Here is a 27,717-nt window from a genome sequence, read left to right on the forward strand (position 1 = left end):
CTAGGGGGAGGGTTAGGGTTAGGCACTAAGGGGGGAGAGTTAGGTTTAGGGTGCGATGAGGGTTAGGTTTAGGGTGCGGGGAGGTGGAGTTTAGGTTCAGGCACTAGGGGCAAGGATAGGGTTAGGCACCAAACAGGGAGGGTAAGGGTAGGGAGAGGGTTACAATACCGAACAAGTGTCTGTGTGCTAGCCCTGTCTGGTTGCCGGTGTCGGGATTCTGACAACCAGGATCCCGACTGCTGGCATCCCACACCCAACCCTACAGCAGCATCTAAGATCGATTTGCATTTAACTCAGTATCAGGACCTCAGTGATCCCAAAGCAATGAATTGGAATATGATGTTTATGGTTATACTAATTACAGTACACAACTCTAAGAAAGGAGACACATCATTTTTGTTGTATTAAATACTAACCAATAACCTATATTTAAAAGTATACAACATCAATTTATTACAGCATCCTTTTAAAAAAAAAAAAAAAAACTCCTTTCAGATCATTTTTTTCCCTAAGATTGTAGCCCTAGCCACAATGTGTTTATGGCTATTTCACATTTATACAGCTACACGTTTTTCGCTGCTGATAAGAACTCCATGATAACTGTTGGCGCCCTTCCATGTCCTCTACAACACCCTGTATATCACCGCAACCTATAAGAGGTGAAAGAAAGAATAACGTTCCTATAGACTTAAATAATGTAACCGGGTCTAGTGTGTCTGCATCACTTGGGCTGAGTCTCAATCATCAGGCGTATGTTTCCCCTCAAACGGCAGAGTCAACCGAGACGAGCGCGGCCTTTATTCTTTGAAGTCTACCTAAAGCCATTAAAATGTTACATTTCGGCCAATAACTCACAAATCTCATCAGTTCAGTCTTTGAACCTGGATCGTGCTGCAACGGCCTTGGTCTAACAATGTGCTGCCGGCAACAGCAGCTTCAGGGGGGAAAAAAATGCTGCGTTGTGGGATATTTTCCCTCCCGATATATGATACAGGAAGTGGAAGGATTGTCATGTATAAGAATGTGAATTGTTTATAGTTAGAAACGTATTTCATTTTCACAACATCTGTTGGAGTTCAGTAGGGAACACGAACGCTGGCACATCTGAGAGGCAGACCGCCTCTTACCCGGGAAGGCGGCGGCTTACACACTTAGGCAGCTGACTTTTCTCTGTGACTTTTCTCACTTATGTGCGTGATTTCAGGCCTGGCCGTGGTGCCAGTACCATTCAATGTCATGTATTATTTCATTAAGATCTTGATTGCCCCTATTTGCCAGCCCCTCTGCCCTTCTCATCAATATGGTTTAGATCATGAAGTGACAAAAACCAGAGCACGAGATTTCACAGAAAATCAGTAAACTGTGATTTTTTTTTTTTTCCTTAGAACTTTGATTTTTTTTTTTCCAGCCTTGATCCAAACAGCATTAACGGTGCCGTGTTTCAGATGCTTAGATTTATAAAAAAAAAAATGTATATATATATTCACGTTTTCATTTTTTTTCTTCTTTCATAGACTGAAGCTGAAAAGACCGTAATAATAACAAGGTGTTCTTTGTTTGAAGTATGAAACCTTTAGGAAATGACTGTAGCATCGCAGAGCTCTGCAGAAATAGACAATCATACTGAAGTGAAGGATTTACACCTGATTATCTCTGCGCTACGGAGAAAGCGGGCACAGTGGCACATCGGGGCACGGTAATCATAGAGCGGATTCTTATTACTCATTAGCTAATAGTAGGACACATTTTCCTCTCTGAGGTGGATAAAACAATGGGAAGTTGCAATGGTTTATTTTGTCTCTCACTTTTATGTGAAATGATTACTCTATCGTTCCTCCCCTCTGGGCTTTGTATGTCTGAATGTTGGAGGGGTATTTTTTATTTTCTTAAACCTTATTTTTTTTTTAAGGACGTTAACATATATTAGGAATACATCAAATGGCAGAGATCATGCATGATTAGGGGAAAAACTAAATAACGAGGCAATTGGAAAATAACAATAGCAGCTTTTCAAAACGCATTGGATGACTGAACTATATTTCATATAGAGTTACTTATACCATACCTCCCAACACGTCCGAAAGTGGTGTGGCTTCCGGAAAAGGGGGCGGAGCCAATGAAAAATGGGGCGGAGCCTCGCGGCTTCCCCCGTCTTCGTCACTTTGGGGGTGTGCCCAGCACTCTCCGAGATGCTGGGCAACCCCCATGCTCTCCGTACAGAAGAGTACAGAAGCCGTGCGCACTGCGGCCCGCGGGCGGGACAGCGGGACTGTCCCAGAAAAACGGGACTGTCCTGCTAGAACGGGACAGTTGGGAGGTATGTTATAGGCCTCAATATTCCAGCACTGGTTTGGGAGCTGTAGCATCACTGCTCTCTGCAGTTGTAAGCCCTGCTCAGTATGTGGCTACATACTCCCTCCATCCCCCTCCTCACATCATGTCCCTGCCCTTGTCACATACAGCCTTGTCCTCACTAACATGTCACTCATTTCCTGATATACTCTGTGCTGCTGGGGAACCCTGCTCAGTCTATGTCTTCCTGATGCCTACATTCCCCTGCTCACATCATGTCACCGCACCAATCACATGCAGCCCAGTCATCACTACACATCACTCATCTCCTGATATACTCTGTGCTGCTGGGGGACTACACCCACTACATAACTATCAGTTGGTGCCCACCTATTGCCTCCTTTCCCTACCTCACTGCATGATGTTGTCCCTGTCACATGCAGCCCTATCCTCACTAAAACATTACTCATCTCCTGATATACTATGTGTTGCTGGGGAACCATGCTCCTTCCATGATATCACACTGTTGCTTCCTGCTGCTCATAACATCATATCACTCACTAACACATCACTTAATTTCAAATATATTCTGTGCTGATGGGGGACCCTGCTCCTTCCACTTTATAACGCTCAGTCTGTAGCTTCCTGCTGCCTCTATTACCCTCCTCACATCATGTCACAGCTCCTGTAACATGTAGCTCTGGGCCTGATTCAGACTTGGGAATAGAGTGAGATATTGCTCTCAAATGTGTACCTGAACAAACCATATTGCAATGCAAAGGGTGTAAATACATACATATTTTTGCATGCAGGGTAAATACTGGCTGCTTTTGCATGTAGCCCACAATACTGAAAAGCTTTATTATTACTCTACAATTTAGATGTCAGTTTGGAAACACTTCTCCCAAATCTAAATCTCTCTGCACATTTTAAATCTGGCCCACCTGCAGTGCAGCATGGTGTCACCAAGATGATCAGTTGAGAGAGATATCTCACTCTATTCCCAAGTCTTAATCAGACCCTCTGTCCTCACTAACAAATCACTTGTCTCCTGATATACTCTGTGCTGCTGGGGGACTTTGCTCCTCCCACTATATAACTCTGTTTGGTGCTTCCTGCTGCCTAATGCTCAGTACACACCTGAGCGATAGATCGGCGGGCCTCTCGAGTGTTCTGCAAAAGTTTTTTGCACAAATGGACTGTGCATATACACTTACTAATCCTCTGCCCGACTGGCCTGGCAGTGACGTAATTGTGTGCGGTTCCTGCGGCCGGCATATGGGTAGGTCGGCGGGTCGCCAGTACACATTTGCAGATGCACCGATATATCTGCATCATATATCGGCATCAGCTGTGCTGCAGCGCCGTTCACAGACATATAAGGTGTACACAACCGCCGATGTACTACCGATATATCGTTCATCAACTGAACGAACGATATATCGTCAAGTGTGTAGTACACACTTGACAATATAGTGTTAGTTCAATCGACGAACAATATATTGGAGGTACATCGGCAGGTGTATATACCCGATATGTCTTTGAATGAAGCCGCAGACACAGTGTACCCAGCTTAACAGACAACGTTGTAAGAGAGACCTGCTTGCAAGTTTACACTCTATAGATGAGTTTACCGGCCCGAGGAAGGAAGTGGGTGTGGCCTAATTGTGGGGGGAGGGAGCATTTTTGCAGCGGTGCTGTGCGCTGGGGAGGGGGGCGCTGTGAACACCTCAGCCCAGTGCAAAACCAGGGGGGGGCGCGATCAGTTGCTCCCCTCTACAGGCAGAGGGGACAGTCTCCCACTGCAACCCAGCATACAGCAGCGTGTGCTGGGCTGCTGACAGGTAAGTGAGGGGCGGTGTCATACCCGGACCCCCAGCGGGCCTCTCCAACAAGCCTGGGTAATTAGTACATGCTCCCCCCTCCTCTCGGCGCCGTGCTCATAATCCAATCAATCCAGATTTCAAGCAATCTGATTGAACATTATTTTATGCAGTCATTCACATGCAAAATGACTATGTAATACCACAGACTATAGGTGTAATGTAATAATAACGCATATAGCAGTAATACGCTCAGGAGAACTTCCCATGCATGAATGGAGTAAGTACAGCTTTAAACTAGTAAAGTGGATATGAAACGGTGATCATGGCACTGAGATGGGATACGATGAAGTAACTGGTTTACTTACTGATATATATCCTTTCTCAAGACACTCCGACTCAGGGGGTTGTCTGCTTGTGGAGCCATGGACACTGAGCCAATCTTTAGCACCAAAGTATCTTCAGTGAAAATCTGGTTGGCTGATGGGAAAAAAAAACAAGCAGAGCGTGAGCCAATAACTTAGGTCAAAGCTAAGCTGCCCCTAAGCTCCAGGCAGCCACATAAATATGACTATTGTGCTATCACACCCCCTTCCTGCATTTATCACAATGGGAATCATCACAGAGTGAATTTCTTCAGACTCATGGGTCTATTTACTAATAAATTGCAATATGGCTGACTTTCTATTGACCCTTATAGCAAAGATAGTAAACATCCCATCACCACCATTTACCAATACAATTTATTCCATACGCATTTCCCCGGCAATACTGGCTGGCAGCAGTAATAGGAGTCTGATAACGCACGAAGTGGAGAAAAAAAAAATGGGGCCATTTAGAACAGAAAAAAAAACTTTACATAAATGAAGCATTTTTTTCTATGAATATTTGCACTATTTCCATCCTTCAGATTAAATTAGCAAAGCATGGGGAAGCTTTAAATGGAGAGACCAGGGGAATAGATTCCCGGGCAGGGTGTACGGCGATAACCCCCTGACAGCGAGAAGTCCTAACTCTGGACAAAACAAATGGAGTTATCTCAATTGATAAATATATACCTCTATCATTACCTTATACCAATGTTTCCCAACTCCAGTCCTCAGGGACCTAACAGTGCATGTTTTCCAGATCTCCTCGGTATCACAATTGATGCAATAAGCTCCACCTGTGGTTCTTTTAAATTGAGTCAGGCAGGAGATCTGGAAAACATGCACTGTTAAGAGTCCATGAGAACTGTAGTTAGGAACCACTGGCTTATACACTCACTCAATGCTAGAGTTATGGGGGGGGAAGGTAAGTATACTTACCCGACCGCCTGTCAGGGTACCAACCATCGAGATGCCGCTGTAAGTAATTTGACAGGAGGCTTCCCGACAGCCGGCATATCATACCAATTCCGACTAAACATCCTTAAAAATAAGAGTTATGGTAACACATACCTTTGTTAACTCTTTTTCTTCGAGGTCCATGGGGTCCACAGCCATTACGTTGGGGTATGAATCCCGGTCACCAAACAGTTAATACAAACGAGCTCTCTGCTCCCAGGATGCACCGGGTTTCCTCCTCATATACCCCACCTCCTGCCTCAGGTAGCCAGTTCGTTACCAAGCTCAAGTAGGCAGAGACAAACAAAGGGTAAGAAAGAAAAGACCCATACTTACGAGTCCAGACTCTCAAGAGAAGAAACTACGGAAAACCTCCCCCAGAACTACAGGTGCGTCTGGGTGGGTGTCCTGTGGACCCCATGGACCTCGAAGAAAAAGAGGTAACAAAGGTATGTTATACCATAACTCTTATTTTCTTCTTCGGGGTCCATGGGGTCCACAGCCATTAGGTTGGGGATATCCCAAAGCACGGGCGGGGACGCACCTGACTCTCGGAAGAGAGGAGAATCCTACGCCCGAAGGAGGCATCCTGAGAGGCAAAAGTGTCAAAGGCATACAATTTGACAAAGGTATGGATGGAAGACCATGTGTCTGCTTTACATAATTGCTCAGCAGAAGCACCCCGGGTGGCCACCCATGATGGACCTACCGTCCTAGTAGAATGTGCCGTCACTGAATCCAGCACACGCATACCAGCCTGTGTATAAGCCAATGAAATTGCCATGCGAATCCACCTGGCCAGTGTCTGTTTATTGGCTGGCCAGCCACGCTTATGACAACCATAAAGCACAAAAAGTGAATCGGACTTTCTCCATTTGCTCGTGCGTTTAACATAAATTCTCAACGCACGGACCACATCCAGGGAAGCCTCACCTTGTGAGAGACTAGTGCCCTGAAATGCTAGAACTACAATTTCTTCATTAATATGAAATTTAGACACCACTTTCGGAAGGTAACCCTCCCTAGTACGTAGTACTGCTCTATCTTGATGAAATATCAAGAACGGCTCCCGGAAGGAAAGCGCAGCTAAATCCGACACTCTACCTGCAGATGCCATAGCAAGGAGGAATACCGTCTTTGCTGTTAGCCACTTGATGTCTATTGAATTTAAAGGCTCGAACGGAGGAGCCTGTAAAACCTTCAGAACTAGAGTCAAGTCCTGCGGAACAACCGGGGAAACGAAGGGAGGCTGAATCCTCAACACCCCCTGAAAAAAGGTCTTTATATCCGGTCTCAGAGCAATTTTATGTTGGAACCAGACTAAAAGAGCTGACACCTGTACCCTTAAAGAGGCCAGGTTTAGCCCTTTTTCCAGGCCGCTTTGAAGAAAATATCAGGAATTTATGTGGATCATACCCTTTCAGTTCACACCACGGAAAGAAAGTATGCCAAACCCTATAATATATACGGGCTGAGGATGGTTTCCGTGCCTCCAGCATCGTCCGTATAACAGACTCGGAAAACCCCTTTTCCCTCAAGACGGAGGCCTCAAGAGCCATGCCGTCAAAGATAGCTGATGAAGATCCGGGTACCAGCAGGGACCCTGTAGCAACAGATCCGGTCTCAATGGCAGAGGCCATGGAGTGTCTATGGAGAGAGACTGTAGATCTGTGAACCAGTGCCGTCTCGGCCACACCGGAGCTATTAATATGACGGTGCTGTCCTCTTGTTTGATCTTTCTGACCACTCTGGGCAGAAGAGCAAACGGGGGAAACAGATATACCAGCTTGTAACGCCACTTTACTGTCAGTGCGTCTACAAACTCGGCTCTCGGATCTCTTGTCCAGGATCCGTACCTGGGAACCTTGTTGTTCCTTCTTGATGCCATCAGATCTATTACTGGTAGACCCCACCTGTCCACAAGGTTCCGAAAAACCTGTGGATGTAGGGCCCATTCCCCTGCATTTATCTCTTGCCGACTGAGAAAATCGGCCTCCCAATTCAGGATTCCTGGAATGAACACGGCCGATATCGTGGGCAGATGAGTCTCTGCCCATACCAGGATTCTTGATACCTCTGCCAAGGCGGCCCGACTCCTCGTGCCCCCTTGATTTAGGTAGGCGACCGCGGTGCAATTGTCCGACTTTATCTGCACCGACCTGCCCTTTAAGATTTCCTGAGCCTGCACTAAAGCTTTGAATATAGCTCTTAGTTCCAGGATATTTATCGGTAGCCGGCTTTCCGTGACTGACCACTTTCCTTGGAAAGTGTGTGACCCTGTCATCGCCCCCCAACATTGAAGACTGGCGTCGGTTTTGACTAATGTCCAATCCGACACACCCAAAAGGGGCGACCCTGCCTGAGATGCTTTGTCTGCAACCACCAGGTCAGGGACAACCGTACCTCTGGAGAGAGATGCAGCAGCTGGGACCTGATTGTGCGATGATCCTTGTTCCAGCGAGACAGAATGAATTGCTGCAGTGGTCTGGAGTGGAATTGAGCATATTCCACCATCCTGAAGGTGGCCACCATCGACCCCAGGATCTGCATGGCTACTAGAACGGATATTTGCCTGTTGCGAAACAACCTGCGTATTCGTGATTGTAGAGCAAGGATCTTCTCCTCCGGCAGATATATTCTCTGCACCACGGAGTCCAATCTCGCTCCCAAATGACACATCTGTTGTACCGGACAGGATGACGACTTTTGCCAGTTTATGATCCAGCCGTGACTGTACAGACATGATACTGTCAGTCTCAAATGATCCTGTAACTGCTGTGGGGACTGCCCCAGCAACAGAAGGTCGTCCAAGTAAGGCAAAATCCTGACACCTTGGCGTCTGAGGCATGCCATCATCACTGCCATCATCTTGGTGAATACCCGAGGGGCTGTGGACAGGCCAAACGGCATGGCCTGGAACTGAAAATGTTCCTCCCCTACCGCAAAACGAAGAAATTTTTGATGAGCATGTGTGATTGGGATGTGAAGGTAGGCATCTTGTATGTCTAGGGACACCATATAGTTCCCCTGTTCCATTGCCAACACAATCGATCGCAGTGTTTCCATCCTGAACCCAGGGTGCTCGAACAAATTTGTTGAGCTCTCTCAGATTTAGAATAGGCCGGTATGACCCATTCGGTTTCAGAACCAAGAACAGATTGGAGTAAAACCCCTCTCGGAACTGGTTCTCTGGCACCGGAATCACTACTTCTGATGCTAGTAAGGCAAGAATAGCCTTCTGAAGGGCCAAAGCTCTTTCTGAACCCACCTGCGGGTTTACACAAAAGAACCTTTGAGGAGGAGTCCTCCAAAACGTCAGGGCGTACCCTCGGGAAACAAGTCCCCGAACCCAGGCATCCTCTGTCGTGAGGTGCCAGGGCTCTGAGAACCGAAGCAGTCGGCCCCCCACCCTGGAATCCCCCAGGGGGAGGCCCGTCCCATCAGGCCACTGGTTTATCCTGGACCCTAGATCCTAGACGTTTGTTCTGCCAGGGCTTCCTGGGTCCTGCCTTTCTTGGTGGAAATCTCGCTGAGGGCTGACCTTTGGCCTTGCCCTACGTCCAAAACCCCCGAAAGGACGCCCTCCTCAATTTAGACGAGGTTGCTGATGGTAAACCTGCCGTCTTTGAGGCTGCAATGGAGGATACAATTTTGTCCAGTTCTGGACCAAATAGCACACCTCCTATGAATGGAAGGAATTCTAGGGCCTTTTTGGACCCGACATCTGCCCTCCAATCCTTCAACCAGAGGATCCTACGTGCCACCACGAACTCAGCTGAAACTTTAGAGGAAAGGATCCCTGCATCCAAGATGGCATCACCCAAATAAGAGGCCCCTTCTCTAATAAAGGAGATCATATCCAGTTGCTCCTTAGAGGCATCTGGAAAAGACTCCGTTAGAGTTTTGGCCCACTCCTCAATAGCTCTTGCTACCCAGGCAGTGGCCATAGCTGGGCGGGTGGCCGTTCCTGCCAGCGAAAAAATTGATTTGAGACAAGACTCCAGTCTCCTATCCGTGGTTTCCTTCAGCGAAACTGCTGGGATTATCAAAGTGGTACGTTTAATCAGCTGTGCCACATGCGCAACAACTGATGGTGGATTCTCCCACTTGGCACAGTCCTCTGCTGGAAAAGGATATAGAAGCGCCATTCTTTTAGAAGAATGGCTTATCTTATCCGGACGGGCCCAGGCTTCCTCCATAAGTTCTGATAAATGTTCAGACTTTGGGAATTCTGCCTTAACCACTTTTTGGCGCTTGAACAGGAGGGCTTTCCTAAGCGGAAGATCCCCTTCCTCGATATTTAACACCAATTTTACAGCCCTTATCAGAAAAGGGACATCGGCTACTGGGAAATGATCATCACCCTCCTCGGAGCTAGACTCCTGCGAAAAGTCCTGTGCCTGTTCCTCCTCGGAGGAGGCACTCGAGTACTCACCCATGTAAGGTGATACATGGCGCCTAGATTTAGGCTGCTTTGGCATGACAGCCTGAGGCTGAAAAACCCCCGAGGATGATGCCATAACCTTACCAGCACCAAGGTCCATCCAAGGCGGCCACATCATGGGCATAGGATGCATCTGCTGAGGCAAACTCCAAACCGGTGGTACCGGGGCAGCCAGCCGTTCCGCCACCTGAGCCATAACCTGAGAAAATTATGCCCAAGGAGGCTCAGGGCCTGAAACAGGCAAACTTAATTGGTGTGGTGGCTGTCTGAAACAGTTCCTACAAAGCCCATTTTGTAGAAAGTCCTGTGGGGACAGACCTGCCTTGCAGGCTACACAGGATATCAGCAACGGGGCTCCCGCCACCTGACCCTCAGACTCCTTAGACATAACACTATGCCACTGGTTCTGAGTGTAAATGTGCTGCTTCCTACTCTCAACCCACACACACCTGTAGCAAGGGAAGGGGAGAGACAGTGACAGTACACAGGAATTACAGATCTTTTACAGAAGAAACAGTATCCACAGACAACAATCACATGTCATGCATAAATACTCTGCGAGCCATATACATATAAGCTCTCACTACCATAATCAGCCTCAGCTTAGGTAGGATAGAGCCCTGTAAAAACCTAGACCAGCAGTAGGCAAGGTATACAGGGAGACTGCCCAGCGTCCCTCTTGTAGGAGCACCGTTCAGAGAGCAACTGACATACACTCTGGCTGCCCTATATGGAGGCTGGGAGGAACAATCCACAATCAACTGTGCCAGAGGACTGAACTAGCGTGTGGATTGGGGGAGGGGCCGCCGGGGAAGCGTACCTCCCCTATGCTGCTTGGACCTGCCCGGTAAACTGACCTGGCCGCCGCCACAAGCCCCGGCTGGTCAGGAACATCAAATCCCGGCGGTCTAGGCTAGGAGAACAAGCCGTATGCCTCCTGACTGCAGCGCGTCTCCGGCCAGTCTCACCACCGGAGGCCGGACCGCCACGTGGTCCCGGCGTCAGCGGCCGCCTCGACCACCTGCTTACCTGCCATCCCCTTGATCTGGTTGCGGTCCAGGGCCAGAAAGCCCCTGCCGAATCCCCAGCCAAGGACCTGCCGAGGCTAGCAATGCAGCGCTGGAGGAGGTAGTTGCAGCACGTGGCCGGTGCGCCTCCAATCAGGCGCGAGGCTGCTTCCAGGACAGCTCAGACCACCCGCTGAGATAGAGAGTAAAACTCTCTTTTTTTTTTGTACTCGTCTGCAGGACTGCTCCAGCAGTCCCACTGTCTATGTGGTGAACACACCAAACAGGAAGAACTGGCTACCTGAGGCAGGAGGTGGAGTATATGAGGAGGAAACCCGATGCATCCTGGGAGCAGAGAGCTCGTTTGTATTAACTGTTTGGTGACCGGGATTCATACCCCAACGTAATGGCTGTGGACCCCATGAAACCCGAAGAAGAAAACAACTATTTTGCATTCCATTGACAGTTTTAAAATGATATAACCCAAGTCTGCCTATTCCTACATCAAAACACACAATGCCATCCCCAGGAATGGGTCTAACATTAGCACATACCTCCAACATTCTGCTGTTTCTCCTCAGCTTTGGGTACAAAAACTCTAATGACCCCGGTGTTGGTGTAGATGAGCGGTAGATTCCGCGAGGTCAGCGCGTGCGATCTCATGGGCTGCCCGGGAGGCTTGCGCTTCTCCTTTTGATTGGGAGGTCGCCTAGCTTCAAAAATACTCGAGATCGCATGAAGCAAAGGAAAGAAGAGGACAACGTCAAAGGCTTGTGCTGAAATTAGGATTTCATGGAGAAAGTGGGGGGAACCGTCGGTGGAGCCTTCGGACAGTTTCCTAAAGCTCCGAATACTCTTCTCGCTTCTTGTCGTCAGCTTGTGGCGGACGTTCCTGGTCACGGCCTTGGTGTAAGTCAGAGAGAGAAATCCATGCTGCTGGTGGGAGCTCTCTAAAAGCTTTGCCGTGGTCTGCGTCAAAAAGGATATTACAGCTTAACATGCAGCACACATGTCAGAAAGCGGTAAAACGTTGAAGAGTACGGTCACTGTTTAATTATTGTTATAACCGTGAAAAAAGCAAACACATAGTCACAGCCATTGTGCTAGCACTAAACTAGTTTTTTAAGAACTTCTATAAAGTTATACTGTACATAGTCTTGGTGCATTATCTGACAGATGACACTAACTGGATGTTAGTGTAGCCAACTGCCACTCACACCTAAAGGTCAGTATGTGGCCTAGGGGTCTATTTACTAAGCCTTGTTAGGAGACAGAGTGAAAAGTGATAAGACAGTGATAAGGTGCCAGCCAATCAGCTCCCAACTGTCATCTCACAGGCTGTGTTTGAAAAATGACAGTTGGGAGCTGATTGGCTGGCACCTTATCACTTTTCACTCTGTCTGCTAACACTGCTTAGTAAATAGACCCCCTAGTCCCAAGGCGTGAGAGCGGACTGACATATACGTCAGATATGGCCATTGCTCAGGCCTGATGAGGAGATCAATGCACAGCCAGCATGCAGCACCAGCTAAACACGTGTAATTAGCATTGGGAATACAGGATTCCCTTTTGCACTCTCTCTTCTCAAGAAAAATGACATTTTGTCAACCTAAGGAGAAACGTGCTGCGAAAAACACAGAGGTCCAAAGTTCATCTTGGTCCTCCTAAAAAAAATTACTATATAAGCTCCAGACACTCAAAGCATGTATGTTTCTGTTAGAGACCAGTCCTGTATAGACAGGAAAAGCACTGGCTTTTATAGAGTGTGACCGTCTCTCATAGGCCGGCAGTTTCAGAATGTGTGTGCTGTCATACATTTCCTATCAGATACTGTAGTTTACTAGCGCACCATTTTATTAATGTAAATAATTATACATATTTACTGGTTATATGTATTTTAATGCAGAACAACATTAAGGGGAAAAAAAAAGGACATAAATAAGCCAGATTTAAATTTAGCGTCTACAATTTAATGTAAGTTGCTTTATTAAAATGCATGGATTTCGGTCACAAGAAAAAAAAAGCTCTTTCGACATTATTAAGTAACAAGATCATGTTTTCAGATATGTTCAGGAATATTGGCCACACTCAACCGTATGGCAGTCACCATCAGACAACTGGGCTCAAACGCACTTAAAGGCAGTGAGCTAGATCTCTGCTTTAACTACAAAGGGTCGATTTAATTAGGATTGCTGCAGTGAGGACATCAGCTGCGGTTAGGCTAGCCTTTAAATCACATACATTTATTATGCACCCGTATGGTTGTCAACTAAAATGCACTATTTAGTGGTGAAAACGGGACAAGTTAGGGTACCGTTGCCGGAATTCCAATGCTGTCACATTGGCAAATCACGGGCATCGCCCGAAACTGGAAACTAATTGCATTGACCCTTAAGTGTGTATTCATTTTACAATTCTGATGTCGAGAGAGCCCTTTTTACTAGAGACACGAAAGAGAAGGGAATCTAAGCAGCCAAAGCCATATTGAGCAGCTGGTGGATTCATTCAGTAAACTCATTAAGGCATTGATTGTATGTGTTCACTTTGATTCCAACCCATCACACAAAAGAACTTCCATCAGCCATGCATAAAATAAACACGTCTGGGTGATAAATATGCCAGATTGGCAGAGGACAGATATAAATAGCTGGTTACAGTACAGAAAGAGAAGGAGAACTGTGGGCTGATGGAATTTCTTTAATATATTTCATGAACAAAAAAAATTGATTTCTTACAGAAGGGAAGAAGCCAGAAAAGTTACTGAAAGGGTCCTGCTTGCTGACCGGTCGAGCCAAGGTAGTGCGTCTGTTCAGCTTGTCAGTGCATGACAGGAAGACACCGCCATACTGCCCCAGGCACCAACACTTTTCAACGAGGCTTAAAGAATTTAAATAAAAAGAATAGAGAGAGAGAAATAGAGAACAAAATGGCAATAATAAGAGGCCAAATTATGTTTTTGCCATAATGATGCAAACACCTGCTGGGTTGCAGTAAAATGCATTCTCAATGGAAGAATACTACCCGTCAGTGTACTGTATACAGAGAGCTGGCAGCCATTTTGTAAGCTGAACCAATATTCATCATCACAGTCTATCAATTCACTAGGAACCAGAGACATAATTGAGGCAGCTAATTATATCATGACGTGATCAGTTAGCATTCTCCTCAATATTGGTTCAGGCCACAAAATGGCTGCCGTGTATACAGACAATGAGCAGATGCCATAGCTTAGCAAAAACGGCAATATTTAAGATGCTCAGTGTATTAATATAGATATATATATTTTATTTTTTTTCCTATCAAGGTTGTATATCTCTACTAGGAGCATTCTAATGTACTGGCAGTTCAGCAACCCAGCAAGCGTTGACCATTGCTGCCCAATCAAAAGGTATCAGCCCAGTAAGTAAAAATCAAGAGACTGACGATTTCCGATAGGTGTAGCTTTAGCCAGAAGCCTGATTAGATTTGTGGTGCATGATTCCAAGAATAAACCATTGAGGAATGATACTTAAACGGAGTGACCGCCTTCCGATTACTTTAAGTTACTGTATTGCACATACCCCCTTAGTATATGTTGCAGAGGGTATTTATCAAAGCTCAGAGATAAAATTGTAAGAGATAAAGTACCAACCAATCAGCTGCTAACTCATTTTTTTCAAACACTGTCTTTAAAATATAAGTTAGAAGCTGATTGGTTGGTAATTTAGCTCTCACAATTTTTTCTCTTTTCAAACTTTGATAAATACCCCCCAAAATACATTATACAACAATCAGTGAGACATTAATATCATCAAACAAAGTTGCTTATTTTCATGGTATCAGGATGACACAAAGCTCCCCTCTGGATATAATCATATCAAATACAGAAAGCACAGCTGGCTGTGCCATACCCCAGGTTAACAGACAATGAGCAACTCGGTTTAATGACAAGTACTGCACATGTCTGAGATACACAGAGAGAAGATAAAGTGATGTATTTAATAACAGTAAAGTTATCTGAAGGCGGAGACAATCCCTTTAAAGTACTTTCTTTGTGTCTGAAACCAGATAATTAAAGAAAGCAACCCTAGAGTATCAAGGTTCCAGAAATGAGGCTGTTAATTCTTGCAATCATCAGCTTGTAAGGGTTATAAAGGATCACACCGGTCAGATTGTAGTCTGCGGTTTCCGTAAGCAACTTAGCGACTACAACAGTCTCACCACATTTTTCTCTTTGCATTGCAGGAGAATCCCCAGAAAATCGCCTGTTTGCCAGCTTTCACCTGGCCTGGAATAGACACAATGTTACCCTCATCCGTTGTGTTCAAATCAATGGAAATTAAAACCATTTAGAGGCTGTTCTAAGAATGAAAGTCTTACTCCCCCCCTCTCCTTTCTCCATCCCAACTGTCAGGCAACATTACACACTGTAAACAAGAGCATACATCATTTAATTGAGTATCTCGGTTGAATACACACTGCAGAACCAACAGCACATGGGAGAATTAAGAACACATTAGCAGGAAGGATGAGCAAAACTTTTAAATTTTTTTTTGTTTTCAGGAAACTAGATTACTCCCATCTTGAAATCAATTTGTGATGTCAAGTAACAAGAAGATAATGGGAAACAGGACCAACGCTAGTTTCTAATAAGCAGGTTGTGGAGTACCGTGTGTTTGCAGGCAGCCAATATGCAGAGTACGATAGCTCTTTTTATACAGAGCATACACGGGACATTTTAAGGACAAGAGCAGCGTAACAGAACATAATGAGAAGGAAACGGGCTATCGGAATGTTATGCTAACTCGGGAAAATGTTTTTTTTTACTTCTGTTCTATGAACATTGTGTAGAAGAAACACATCCATAGCATCTATTTAAGTAGATATTGGCTGTGTGATTATAACAAGTGCCGCTGGCAAGGATGTGAGTGGGCTGAATTCATTTGCCATCATATCATATGGAGAAGCACACTTCACGAATATGGAAAAAAAATTTAAAAAAAAAGTACAATAGACTAAATAAAATGTCATTAAATGGCAATTGTTAAATTATTAATTGGTGTATATTAAAACAGATATGATTACAGGTCTTTATCAGGGACATTTACACAATTATTCCCATTTCTACATTGTCTGTGAGCTGTTATTGCCAGTTTTTGGGGTTTCTGTAGAAGACATATAGTAAATACACCATCCGCCATAGGGCAGCAGCAAAGCTGTTTCCATGGCGATGGGCCCCTTGCAATTAGCAGGTATGTTAAAATGGGGTTGTACATTTGTTATCTGAATACTGGCTGCTCTGTTGGGTCTTTATTCTAAGGCCAGGTCTCCATTTAAGTTTTAAAGCTGGTTAAGAAGCTAGTGTGAGCACCCATGAGGCATGTTTCTTTCCAGCATTGTTGCTAGTATTTACAACTTCATTGTACGTGCTTCCTGGCTTACCCAATATGCTTACCCATGGTAAATGTACGTGGAAAGGACAATGCATTCTAAAAACGTACACAGAATGCTTTGGAAATGCTAGTAACCACAGCCGTGTGTACAGTAACACTAGAAGCGATGGTTTCCAGAGTCTTTCACACTTAAGTATGCTTTAGTAAAGTAAAAGAAAACATTAATAAATTTATGTAATCAATAGCAGTGGGTGTGAGGCCAAAAAGTACTATTGGCTGGTCATCATCACCAGGGCCGTAACTAGGGTAGTGCGACCAGTGCCATTGGCTGGTCATCATCACCAGGGCCGTAACTAGGGTAGTGCGACCAGTGCCATTGGCTGGTCATCATCACCAGGGCCGTAACTAGGGTAGTGCGACCAGTGCCATTGGCTGGTCATCATCACCAGGGCCGTAACTAGGGTAGTGCGACCAGTGCCATTGGCTGGTCATCATCACCAGGGCCGTAACTAGGGTAGTGCGACCAGTGCCATTGGCTGGTCATTATCACCAGGGCTGTAACTAGGGTAGTGCGACCAGTGCCATTGGCTGGTCATCATCACCAGGGCCGTAACTAGGGTAGTGCGAAAAGTGCCATTGGCTGGTCATCATCACCAGGGCTGTAACTAGGGTAGTGCGACCAGTGCCATTGGCTGGTCATCATCACCAGGGCCGTAACTAGGGTAGTGCGACCAGTGCCATTGGCTGGTCATTATCACCAGGGCTGTAACTAGGGTAGTGCGACCAGTGCCATTGGCTGGTCATCATCAGCAGGGCCGTAACTAGGGTAGTGCGAAAAGTGCCATTGGCTGGTCATCATCACCAGGGCCGTAACTAGGGTAGTGCGACCAGTGCCATTGGCTGGTCATCATCACCAGGGCTGTAACTAGGGTAGTGCGACCAGTGCCATTGGCTGGTCATCATCACCAGGGCTGTAACTAGGGTAGTGCGACCAGTGCCATTGGCTGGTCATCATCACCAGGGCCGTAACTAGGGTAGTGCGAAAAGTGCCATTGGCTGGTCATCATCACCAGGGCCGTAACTAGGGTAGTGCGACCAGTGCCATTGGCTGGTCATCATCACCAGGGCCGTAACTAGGGTAGTGCGACCAGTGCCATTGGCTGGTCATCATCACCAGGGCCGTAACTAGGGTAGTGCGACCAGTGCCATTGGCTGGTCATTATCACCAGGGCTGTAACTAGGGTAGTGCGACCAGTGCCATTGGCTGGTCATTATCACGGTCACTGTGGACCTGGGGACCTGGACGGTGATATTTATTTACAAGCAAACAGATCTGCACTGACCGCGAGGAAAAGGCCAGGTACATTCCCTGTATATTTCTGTCATGCTTAGTGATCCCTTAATAATGTTGTCTCTACATTTACGCGTTTCTTGTGGCCAGGTGGATTTTATGCTTCTATTATTATGTTACTTTACAGTTGACACTTTATACTAGACTTGCACTACAAATACCTTAATAAGCGGTATATTTACTAAAGGTAAAATTTAATAGATCAAAATCAATCAACATTGATGTTGTGTGTCTGAGGCTAAATCACACATTTACTAATACTTAAAAAAAAAAGCCCCAGAAACACAACAACTATATTGATCTATTTTGGTCATTTTTAAATAGATCAAAATCAACCTTTAGTAAATATACAGTCAGGTGCATAAATATTGGGACATTGACAGAATTTTCATATTTTGGCCTCACCACAATGGCTTTGAAATGAAACAAACAAGATGTGCTTTAACTGCAGACTTTCAGATTTAATTTGAGGGTAATCACATCCAAATCAGGTGAACAGTGTAGGAATTACAAGGGTTTCTATATGTGCCTCTCACTTTTTAAGGGGCCAAAAGTAATGGGACTATCAACTCAAAAGCTATTTCATGGACAGGTGTGGGCTATCCCTCGTTATTTCATTATCAATTAAGCAGGTAAAAGGTCTGGAGTTGATTCTAGGTGTGACATTTGCATTTGGAATTAGGTGCTGTCGACTCTCAATATGAGACTCAAAGAGCTGTCACTATCAGTGAAGCAAGCCATCATTAGGCTGAAAAATCAAAAGAAACCCATCAGAGAGATAGCAAAAACTTTAGGTGTAGCCAAATCAACTGTTTGGAACATTCTTAAAAAGAAAGAACGCACCGGAGAGCTCAGCAACACCAAAAGACCCGGAAGACCACGGAAAACAACTGTGGTGGATGACAGAAGAATTATTTCCCTGGTGAAGAAAAACCCCTTCACAACAGTTGGCCAAATCAAGAACACTCTCCAGGAGGTAGGTGTATATGTGTCAAAGTCAACAATCAAGAGAAGACTTCACAAGAGTGAATATAGAGGGTTCACCACATGATGTAAACCATTGGTGAGCCTCATAAACAGGAAGACCAGATTAGAGTTTGTCAAACAACGTCTAAAAAAGCCATTACAGTTCTGGAACAACATCCTATGGACAGATGAGACAAAGATCAACTTGTACCAGAGTGATGCGAAGAGAAGAGAAGGAAAGGAACTGCTCATGATCCAAAACATACCACCTCATCAGTGAAGCATGGTGGTGGTAGTGTAAATGGCGTGGGCATGTATGGCTGCCAATGGAACTGGTTCCCTTGTATTTATTGATGATGTGACTGCTGACAAAAGCAGCACAATGAATTCTGAAGTGTTTTGGGCAATATTATATGCTCATATTCAGTCAAATGCTTCAGAACTCATTGGACGGCGCTTCACAGTGCAGATGGACAATGACCCGAAGCATACTGCAAAAGCAACCAAAGACTTTTTTAAAGCTAAAAAGTGGAATGTTATGCAATGGCCAAGTCAATCCCCTGACCTGAATCTGATTGAGCATGCAATTCACTTGATGAAGACAAAACTGAAGGGAAAATGCCCCAAGAACAAGCAGGAACAGAAGACATTTGCAGTAGAGGCCTGGCAGAGCATCACCAGGGATGAAACCCAGCGTCTGGTGATGTCTATGCGTTCCAGACTTCAGGCTGTAATTGCCTGCAAAGGATTTGCAACAAAGTATTAAAAAGTGAAAGTTAGATTTAGGATTGTTTAGTTTGTCCCATTACTTTTGGCCCCTTAAAAAGTGGGAGGCACATATAGAAACCGTTGTAATTCCTACACCGTTCACCTGATTTGGATGTAATTACCTTCAAATTAAATCTGAAAGTCTGCAGTTAAAGCACATCTTGTTTGTTTAATTTCAAATCCATTGTGGTGGTGAATAGAGACCAAAATATGAAAATTATGTCAATGTCCCAATATTTATGCACCTGACTGTACCTCTAAGAGTAAATTTCCACCACAATCAACTATTCTGACTATACTTTCTTTCTACCTGTAGAATTTAAGATACTAATAAGAGGATTACTGTATATGCAGCCAACGGGGCAGGACAGGCAGCTGTGACATACCTGCTCCTGTAGTGGTCAATGTTGAAGCTTTCAATCTTGCATTTCACCTTCGTGTACACGTCCTGCATGTCTACAGAGGCATTGAGGTCTTCAAGCTCACTGACCACACAGATCTCTGGAAGATGGACACAGAAGATACGCACAGCAGACAGTGAATGGAAGTCTGGCATGTGTGTGTGTGTAATTCCTAAACACTGTATCATTATATAGTTATAAAGAAAGTCGTACTTGTGTCTTTACATGCGGGATCAATAGCGAACAGCTTTATGGTAATCTTGGGCAACATCCACTGCATCCAGAGACTGACTCGACCACTGGACACCCCAATGTTGCTTGTTGTCTGCTCCAGTGTAACCGAATCAGAAAATGGTGATTCCTCTGCAGCTTGCATCGAATCTCCCTGTAGGGACAAATTCCACAAGGTCTCAAAAGACATCCATTTGAAAATATTCAAGGTCAGTTGCACGCTGCTGCTTCCAGGAGTGTTTAGGGCTGAAAGCTTTTCCTTTTAAATTTTGGGCTTAAACACAGTCAGAGTTGGAAGCAAAGCACGAAAAAAAAAGGTCTCTTAGCACCTAGAACAAACCATGTTGCAATGCAAAGGGGTGCATATATATATATATATATATATATATATTTACAATTTTGCATGCAGAGTAAGTACTGGCTGCTTGGCATGTAGCCCACAAATGCTTGACAGCCTTATTCTACACTGGCCATTACCGCTACTACAAAGGTGTCCTGTGAGCCTCAGTTTGGAGAGTGGACCCACACAGTATGTTTTTAAGAGAACTGATCAATCCACATTACTACAGTGCGAAGACTGTGCATTATTAAGCTGTATAATATACCTAAAACAAACTATATGACTATATGTGTCCGGTATGCGGTCTTTCACCTGTTGCAGCTGGTTGTCATGTTAGGGGGAGAGGAGCCTCTCTAGTTGATCCATAAGACTGTGGGGGAGATGTACTTAGTCTTGGAGAGTGATAAAGTACCAACCAAACAGCTCCTAACTGTTATTTTAGAAGCTGTGTTTGAAAAATGACAGTTAGGAGCTGATTGGTTGGTATCTGGGAGAGATGTACTGTACTAAGGTCTGGAAAGTGATAAATTAGAAAGTGATAAACGACCAGCCACTCAGCTCCTAACTGTCATGTTATAGGCAGTGTTTGAAAAATGACAGTTAGGAGCTGATTGGCTGTTAGTTGATCACTCTCCAAGGCTTAGTACTTCCACCCCTGTGTGTGAAAGGCGTACAGAGCTTCTCTGACGGAAACGTCATCTTTCTTACTATTCACTACAGCACTGTCCAAAAGATACAGGACCAAGCTAGACATTTTAGGCTATGTATGTGCACAGTTTTTTATTTTCTTATTTTGAAATTTATACTCAAAAGGTATGTAAGATAGTTTTTGATGTTTTTCTAAAAGTTTTTTAAATGAAGAGACTCTAGTAGGAGTGTCTAAGGAGATCGGGCCTGATTCACTACCATATGCAACTGCGAATACGCACGCAATCTGCTGATTGGTTCACAATGCGCATGCGTACGCATTGCAGTGCACGAATCGTCTGCTGCGATCAGGACTATGATCGCGGCGGCTACGCAGACCCATCACAGAGTGATTGACAGGAAGTGCTGTTTGTGGGTGGTGACAGGGGTGGGGGGGGTCAGCTGAACGCAGACATGCCATTGGGTTCGCACGCTGTTGCAGGGGCGTGCATAAATTATCCACTGCGATGCCATACGCAGTGTTAGGTCTCATAGCGTGCGTGGCTGTTAGCAATTGCTGAGTAAGGTCAGGACTTGTGCAAGTGTGCGTGAGGCTGCGATGGTACTCGATTGTACTGATGGTTTCGCTATTCTGCTAATTACTCCGGATGTGCGTATGGTAAAGTGAATAGGCAAACGCAGGGGGCGTTTCCGTCTGCCTGAAAACCCCCCTCCCCAGCCAACACTATGATCACAATAGAAATAGTAATGTAATAGATTGTTACTAGTGCTGCATGTTCTTCTCAGTATCACAATGACATAATTAGCACCACCTGTGGATCTTTTAACATGTATCAGCCAGCAATAAATATACCTGTGCACCAACTAGGACAGTGTTGGCTAACCTTGACACTCCAGCTGTTGTGGAACTATATATCCCAGCATGCTCTGCCACAGTTTTAGCATGCCCTAATAGCAAAACTGTAGCAGTGCATGCTGGGTTATGTAGTTCCACAACAGCTGGAGTGTCAAGGTTAGCCAACACTGAACTAGGAGATCTGGAAAACATGCACTGTTACATATATGTCCAGAGCAGTGCTAGGTTCTTCTGCTGCTCCTCCAGGCTCCCGGACTTGCTCCAATAGTCTGGAATGGTGCCCACATCTAAAATATATACGTTCAGCTCAGGCAGGACGGCCTACGGACGCATCTAATGGGTTACTGTGATCACTGGTCCTGTACTTTGTGTGAAACTTATTAAACCTGGTCAAGTACTAATTCTGCCCTCTTCATTGACAGGCCACACTCTCTCTAAACTTCAGCATTTGGAAACCCCCCTATGGAAATCCTGCGTTTGCCACTGAAGTGGGCGTCCTTATGTAGTGCTGAGATTGCATTGCGATCGGTAGTGAATCATGCCCAATGTCCATCTGGACAAAACCTTTATCAGAACTGCAGAATAACATCAGAGTAACACTGAACAGCATGTAAGATACCTTTCTGCTTTAAGTATACATATTTAGTATGACTGTTTGCTACTACAGTATCTCAGTTCTCTTTTATAGGTGCAGTTATTTTTGTTCTCTGAACCTAACGCATCCAGTCGGCGAGGAGTAATGGAAAGCTGAAAGTTGTACACAGGTTGTATATATGATAGAGACACCTGGTTTACTAAGAAAACAGCCGTGTATTTACCAGAGTCATTCTGCCTAATTGCCTGGTGTATACTATGCACACTGAGGGTATAAAAAATACTACATTGTATTTATTGAAGTCATTCAGCGTAATTAGCGGGGTTGTGATCTAGCACCACTGTAGATCCCTCATTCTCTCCCAACCACATGAAATGCTGTAATATTCGCATTCCAGCATGGGTGGTCCTAGGAAGGCTTGCATCAGACTGGTAAGTGCTGTATACTTTTACAGCAATTACAATGTTAAAGACTGGAATAAACACACTTAAAAGATGCCACTTGGAAAAGTTGAGAGAGAACTATTAACTACTTCAGTGTCAGATACTAGAAAAAGGTCAAAGCCAATTTGTAAAGGCATAGATCATAAATCACCAGTTATGTGATATGTTACGTATGTAATACAGTACTCCTGCCATTAACTGGAGAAAATAAAAAATCTAATACATTTTATAAATCTACAATGTTTGACATTATTGTTGTGCAGCCATAAATGTATCATTAGTGTGGAAGCATTGTCTTATAGTTATGTTTAGGTCCAATGCAGGGATTGCGTTTCAATTACAATTAAATGACATCAAGTCTATTTATTTTACTTATTAATGTTTTTGCTCTCGATACCAGCATGCGTTTCTCCACATGTACTTACATTTAGCACTCATTTCTATAATTCCATCTCTCTATTCTTTGCATTCCGTTGGCGTTAATGACATCAATTTGCAGCTCATGGGGTAGATTTACTAAAACTTGTAAAAATTAAAAGTGCAGGTTTTGCTCTTGTCAACCAATGAGATTATAGCTATCATTTCTCTATTGCATGCTAAAAAATTGATAGACAGAATCTGATTCGTTGCTATGGACAACACCTCCACTAGTGTGTTTTAGAAGCTTTAGTAAATCTACACCATGTGTCTACGTAGAGTTTTCGGCTTTGTTTAGATCAGGGGTGGGGAACCTTTTTTCTGCCTAGGGCCATTTTGATATATAAAACATTATTTGCGGGCCCAGTCCAGGCCACTCCCCCTCCATGTGACGTCAAATAAGGGCGGGGCCACAATCCCTGGTGATTACAGCAATGCACAGAGCATCCTGAGGATGCTCTGGGGAGCTGTAAGGGCAGCGGTGTGACCATCTGAAGTTTCCTATGGACGCTCCAGGTGGCACTGCTGCTTAGATTCTGGCTGTAGGGTGCCATTCTAGGCACCCTGATAGCCAGATGAGGCTAGTAGAGAAAACCTCTGAGGGCCAGACCAAATGATTCCGAGGGCCTTATATGGCCCCCGGGCCTGAGGTTCCCCATCCCTGGTTTAGATGAAACGGAATTGTGGCCTCCTTACAGTGTGCCTGTCATCAAATCACTAATATTCAGTCAATACCACTGAATTGATGGGCTACGTTTTCATGGATATAAAAATGGATGTGTATAGCTGCCAGTCACACTTTTATTAAAGAAGCAGCAATTCTATTTAATCTATTCAAAAACAGTTACGTGCGGTGAGGTCAAATGGCTGGGGAGGCAAACATGGGGGTGGGTCTCAGTGCCGGGAGCCTGTCTGACCCCCTACTCACTGTAACTCTCCCCTCACTACACTAAGCTTTAGTGCCTATTGATTATTCTACCTGCATCACAAACTGTATATTAAATTTGTATTATTCTAATAGTTTTTTATCAAAACTCTGGAGCATGACAGGGGCTATGATAGGGGAGGGTGTATGATAGGGGAGGCTCTGGTCCTCAGTTTAATGTCCACAGGGGCCTGGAGATGAACTTCAAGAAGGGCCTGCTGGGTGCCACCGCAGGGGGTGTGACCAGAGCCACGGGAGTGTGACTAATGATATAGAGTGTGTGACCAGTGTTGTGGGGGTGTGGCCTATGCTGAGGGGGGTGAGTAGCGCCTACATTCAAAAACCTCAATTTCCCTCTTCTCTTCGTTTATATCAATAGTGTAATGTGAGAGTTTACAAATGGACAAAGGGAAACACTGCATGTTAACATTACAGAAAAAGAAAAATGGCACTTAATGATGATGTTAATGTGAAACCCCTCTACTAAAGAGCATACAGGCCAATTTAGTGATGTAAAGAATGGGAAATCTCTCTCTATATAAAAAAAAAGAGAGCCCTTACCTTACTAATATGTAGTTATAGGGGCATATTTATTAAAATGTGGCCATCCAATGAAAAAGAAGAATACGAACTGCAGCAAATCACAGCAATAAGGATTCTTGTTTTATTAAGATGTATAAATTTTAATAGCTGGAACAAGGGCTCTGATAAAGGTATGCAGTCGGGAAGCCGGCGGACCTAATCCCGACCGCTGGCTTCCCGACTGTCTAATCTCGGCAAGGGTCTAAAAGACAGGCGTCGAAATCCCGACGCCTGTCATTAGACATACGCTGGGAGACCGACGCACAGCATCCCTATCGAAGGAACGTTGGGCGCCAAACGCGGATAGCTGCATGGGGGGGGGAGGGTTAGGTTAACGGTTGCCGGGGGGGTCTTAGGGTTAGACACCCCACCGGGAGATTAGGTTTATGCCAGGGGAAGGGGGGGTTAGAGTTAGGCACTGCCGGGGGGAGGTTAGGGTTAGGAACCCCCCTGAGGGACTTAGGTTTAGGCAGAGGGGAGGGGGGGTTAGGTTTAAGCATTTAGAGGGGGGATTAGGGTTAGGTACTGGGGGGTAGGTGAGGGTTAGGCACCCCTAAGGGAAGGTTAGGGGTAGAATAGGTTAGCAAATACTTACCTTAGGACGATCGAGATTTTCACTACTGCCGATGTGCTGGTGTCGGGATTCGAACCGCCGGCCATGCGTCCGGCAGTAAATCATACCGCTTCCCTGATAAAAGCACCCATCCGTCAATCAGGAAGAAGTTGAGTGATCACACCCGCGCCTGCGCAGTAGCTGCAAGGGTGCTGCAGAGGGAAGTACAGTGATCCAGGATGCAAAGTGCTTCGGAAAGTCCTGCAGCCCACCAAAGATGAATGACAAAATCCGGCTCCGTAAGGGCAGCCCCATAGCAGGTGAAGATGGCGGGGTGGTGAGGGTGTTGTGACCAGCGGTCAGGGGGAAGGGAAGGGGGGTCCTGGATGGCCACTGGCAGGCTGCTGTAGCAGGGAAAACAATTCCTGTGTGCAGCAGCATCAGTTGCTGTGGGCTTATTTTGATGGTGGGCCTGGAGCAGCAGCACCCCCTGCCCTAGTGTTAATTCGGCCCTGGACTATTTTGCATATGTAATGGAGATTGATGTTACCTACCAAAAGCTATAGGCTATGGCTTTCTAACAAAAGTGCCCTGCCATACTGATACATGTCTGCAGGGCACCTGACTCACCAACTATAACAGTTATATGTTTCTGGTCTCTGGGGACATTAAGCGTTTACAATGTATGGAATAGTGACCGACATCATAGTGCAGAAAACAATAATTAATATTTCATTCTTCTAATGATTTTTTTTTTTTTTACAACTCTAGTTTTTATTTTTTATTTTTTTAGGCTACTTTACTCAGAATACGTTTTTTCCTGATTTCGATAACGCAAAATGTTGGTAACCATTGCCTATACAGGGTTGGATATGGGAACCGGCAGTTAGTATGCAGCCGGGCAGAATACCGACAGCAGCATCCAGACCATAAAAATCCAGACACCAGTAGGTAAGTACTGCTAACACTAACCTCTACCCCTCCCCAATGCCTGAACCTAACCCCCCCCCTAGTGCCTGAACCTAACCTCTCCCCCAGTCCCTAAACCTAACCCTCTCCCCTCCCCACACTCTAAACCTAACCCTCCCGCTAGTGCCTAACCCTAACCCTCCCCGCTAGTGCCTACCCCTAACGGCCGATACTTACCTTCGGGATGCCAGTGGTCGGGATCCCGGCGCCGGTATTTACACCGTCGGCATCTCACATGCTGACTACATCCCACCTATACATACTGAGAACAAGAAAAAGCAGTAATTAAAATGCCTAATTATGGTACAAAATTAGATTATTTGTACCATAGACATATTAACAAAGGGTACAAGTTAGATTCAATAAGTGCAGCACAAGAGGAATGAAGGTAAAATAAATCTAAGGATAAATGAGTCTGCTAATCACGCAAATGCAAGCCTTGCAGACCAGCTAGAAGACACGTATATACACTTGTTAGGAGAAGAATATTTAGCACCAGCTACAGATGGTGACTTGTAGTAAACTAGGCCGCACACACCGCACACGCTGCCAATGCACACGCTTTTTTTTTCTTGCACTTTTTTGTATTTTTTGCTACAAACTCTGCATCAACCAATACACATTTTGGCTACGTTAGCCCGATGGTTAGCGCACATCTCAGATTGTTGGAGGACTGCGCATGTGCAGCCCTCCATCTGCGAGTCCATTCGCAGTGGGGGGTGGAGCGGGAGCGTTCCTAGCCACCGTTCCCGGAAATGGGATCGTACTGCCCCCAGGCTATGGGTGGACGCAGATTTCCTGGCCCCTGGTTGTGACAGGTGCTAGAATGGAACAGTGTCTACAGACGCCCAAATAAATAACTAATAGAGCTTCAGATTTACAACTCAAAAAAGCTGAAAAGCTCCCGGTGCTAAGCTTCCACCATCAATTCCGGTTTCCATGGTGCTGCACCACCAGACCTGTTTACACACCCGGTTACTGGGTTGGTTCCTGTTGCAGAGAAAGAGATTCCCCGCACACGCTGGCTCCCTCTTCTCTCTCTCCATAACTTTCCCACACCTTCTCACGCCAAGTCCTAACATAAACAATTTCATTCTTTCACCAGTGCTTTGCAAATTGGTCCAAATACGAAAGTTTATTTTCTTAGCAGGAATTTATCTTTGAGCATCAGGAAGAACAAAACACATAAGGTCTTCATCCTTGGCCCGCCTCAAGGCCCCCAAGATGATCGCAGCTTTTGGCCACACTGGTGCTAGGTCTTATCAAAATAACTTCAGCTTCTTGTTCAATCACCATGTGTCCCCGAGGACTAAACACTTCTACCACTGTTTAGGCCTATGTAAACAGTAACAAGTGGTATGTTGTAGTCTGCATTACCTTTGCTCTCCGGTCCTAATCTTAGTGCGGTA

At 45.2% G+C, this 27,717-nt stretch overlaps 1 protein-coding gene across 6 annotated transcripts in view; it reads right to left on the bottom strand.

Annotated features, from left to right (window-relative positions):
• VPS13B (vacuolar protein sorting 13 homolog B) overlaps positions 1-27,717 on the bottom strand; it is a 1,086,122-nt gene that overhangs the window by 411,957 nt on the left and 646,448 nt on the right. For all 6 annotated transcript variants that reach the window (XR_015869381.1, XM_088442693.1, XM_088442694.1 and 3 more), the window contains exons 26-30: positions 19,963-20,134; positions 19,735-19,849; positions 13,627-13,768; positions 11,446-11,860; positions 4,484-4,595 (exon numbers count right to left, since the gene is read on the bottom strand). Coding sequence is in view for 5 of the 6 variants with exons in the window: in XM_088442693.1 (XP_088298819.1) it covers positions 4,484-4,595; positions 11,446-11,860; positions 13,627-13,768; positions 19,735-19,849; positions 19,963-20,134 (956 nt within the window). In the remaining variant the exon portion in view is untranslated. The remainder of the gene's footprint in view (positions 1-4,483; positions 4,596-11,445; positions 11,861-13,626; positions 13,769-19,734; positions 19,850-19,962; positions 20,135-27,717) is intronic.

Source organism: Taudactylus pleione, unplaced genomic scaffold (genome assembly GCF_031769625.1).
Source record: "Taudactylus pleione unplaced genomic scaffold, aTauple2 ptg000314l, whole genome shotgun sequence".
Lineage (NCBI taxonomy): Eukaryota > Metazoa > Chordata > Amphibia > Anura > Myobatrachidae > Taudactylus > Taudactylus pleione.